Source organism: Theobroma umbraticum, unplaced genomic scaffold (assembly GCF_002168275.2).
Source record: "Theobroma umbraticum cultivar Fairchild unplaced genomic scaffold, ASM216827v3 scaffold_459.0, whole genome shotgun sequence".
NCBI classification, from domain to species: Eukaryota; Viridiplantae; Streptophyta; class Magnoliopsida; order Malvales; family Malvaceae; genus Theobroma; species Theobroma umbraticum.
In genome coordinates this window covers 443,247-445,050 of record NW_018397286.1, presented here as the reverse complement: position 1 = coordinate 445,050, position 1,804 = coordinate 443,247, and the positions used below count along the sequence as shown (strand labels likewise).

Here is a 1,804-nt window from a genome sequence, read left to right as displayed (position 1 = left end):
ACATGAGTTTACTTATTCTAAAAGTGATTGTTGATGGTAGACATATATGATATTAGTTTTATACTTTTTGTTACATTGTTGTTTAACTTTAATTTTATAATATTGAAAGATCTTGACATGTTGTAAAATTATTATAGTTTATATTTATAAATGTTGAAATGAATACTTTATAATGGAATCATTTATTGTACAAATGATTAAGAATTACTTTTGATTGTTGTAAATTGATGATTTTTATACTTTGTTTCAATTTTTTATAAAAAATTTGTGTATGAATTTTAATAAAAAAATATTATAGGAACAATTGTAAAAGGAAGCATTCGAAATCGAGACCTAGATCAACAAATGCCTTCGGAATTATGTCGTCACTTATAAATGCTAGTGCGTTTGCTGATTTATTCATTCAACCGCAAATGCAGCAGGTTGATAATGATATGCCTTTTGAGCCACCTTCTTTGTTAGGTGCATCTGTAGAGCAAGTAGAAAATGAGACATCTACTCATGATTCTTGTAGATCCTCATTTATTGATTTAGGTGCAAGTGTAGATGATACATCCGCAAGGTCAAGGGGTAAGGGGCCTAGTGTAGGATTACAGACTCCTATAGATCCATTCGACAAATTGTGATAACTTTTATTAGGGAGAGATATGTTATCTTATATTATAATGAAATAGTTATATTTGTTATATATTTTAATATGTAATAATTTTCTTTTATCTTGTAAAGTACCTTTTCCAAGCGAAGGGGCCACAGCTACAATAACAAAGATCATAAAAAATCACTTTCATAGTCCATGGTCGACATGGAGGAAAGTCCCTAAGGACATAAAGGAGTTAATGTTTCAAAAATTTCAAGTACTATGTTTGTTATTCAATTAAATTATAACTTTTTGTTTTCAATTAATTTGTATCAATTTTTTTAGTTACTCTATTATTTTGATGTAGGAAAAATGTGTTTGGCCTGCAAATCAAGATCTTTTAGTTCGATGAATATGAGATAAAATTTGTTTCGATCGGTTAAGAGACATGTTTTCAAAAGAAAGAAATAAAGCAATGACAGAAGCCAAAACAAACAACATTAGGATTCAAACGCATGTCAAGGGAATGAATCACAAATGAAATCTGGGATGCCTTTATCGATATGGTATGGGGTACAGAAGAATGGCAAAATAAATCAAGAAAAGCAAGGCAAAATCATTTAACACCAAAAGAATGAAGCATTGCAAAGCACACTAGTGGTTCAGTTCCATTTGTTGTCCATGCAAAAGGATGATATGAATTAATCTTACTTCGCATTTATATGTATGGTTTTCTTTCAAATTAAATTTAAATTGTATGTTTAGTACTTTGACTTTGGTTTTTCTTTACATGTTATTTATATATATCGATTACGATTGAGTTTATATAGTTGTAAATAAATGTAGGCAATTGAGATGAAATGAGATGTTAGCTTTTTGGAAGTGTTCAACTGCACTCATAAGCGTTTAACGGGTCATGGTGATTTTATAGATAGCAAGTCCAAATCTACGAGTGTATGTACAAAATTGATTAATTTTTACTTCAAAGTTGATGATATAATTGAATACTAATCTTATTTAATTTTTTATGTAGGAAATGTATAATTCTATATTATCGTAAAAGTATGGTGAAGATTCATCTTCTCAGCCAGAATTCAATCCGCATGCTTGGACTGAAGCAATTGGAGGGATGAAGGCTACACGCACTCATGTGTATGGGTTTGGTACTCGGGTGCCTGTTACAGCTCTACTAAGTGGAACACACTCCAATGTAGCAACATTTGAGTC

The 1,804-nt window shown here is 30.3% G+C and overlaps 1 protein-coding gene across 1 annotated transcript in view; it reads left to right on the top strand.

Moving 5' to 3' along the window:
* The first annotated feature begins 359 nt into the window (after positions 1–359).
* EMB1691 (Methyltransferase MT-A70 family protein) overlaps positions 360–1,804 on the top strand; it is an 8,400-nt gene continuing 6,955 nt past the window's right edge. Inside the window, exon 1 of the mRNA XM_021444317.2 lies at positions 360–570. Coding sequence (XP_021299992.1) covers positions 360–570 — 211 coding nt within the window. The remainder of the gene's footprint in view (positions 571–1,804) is intronic.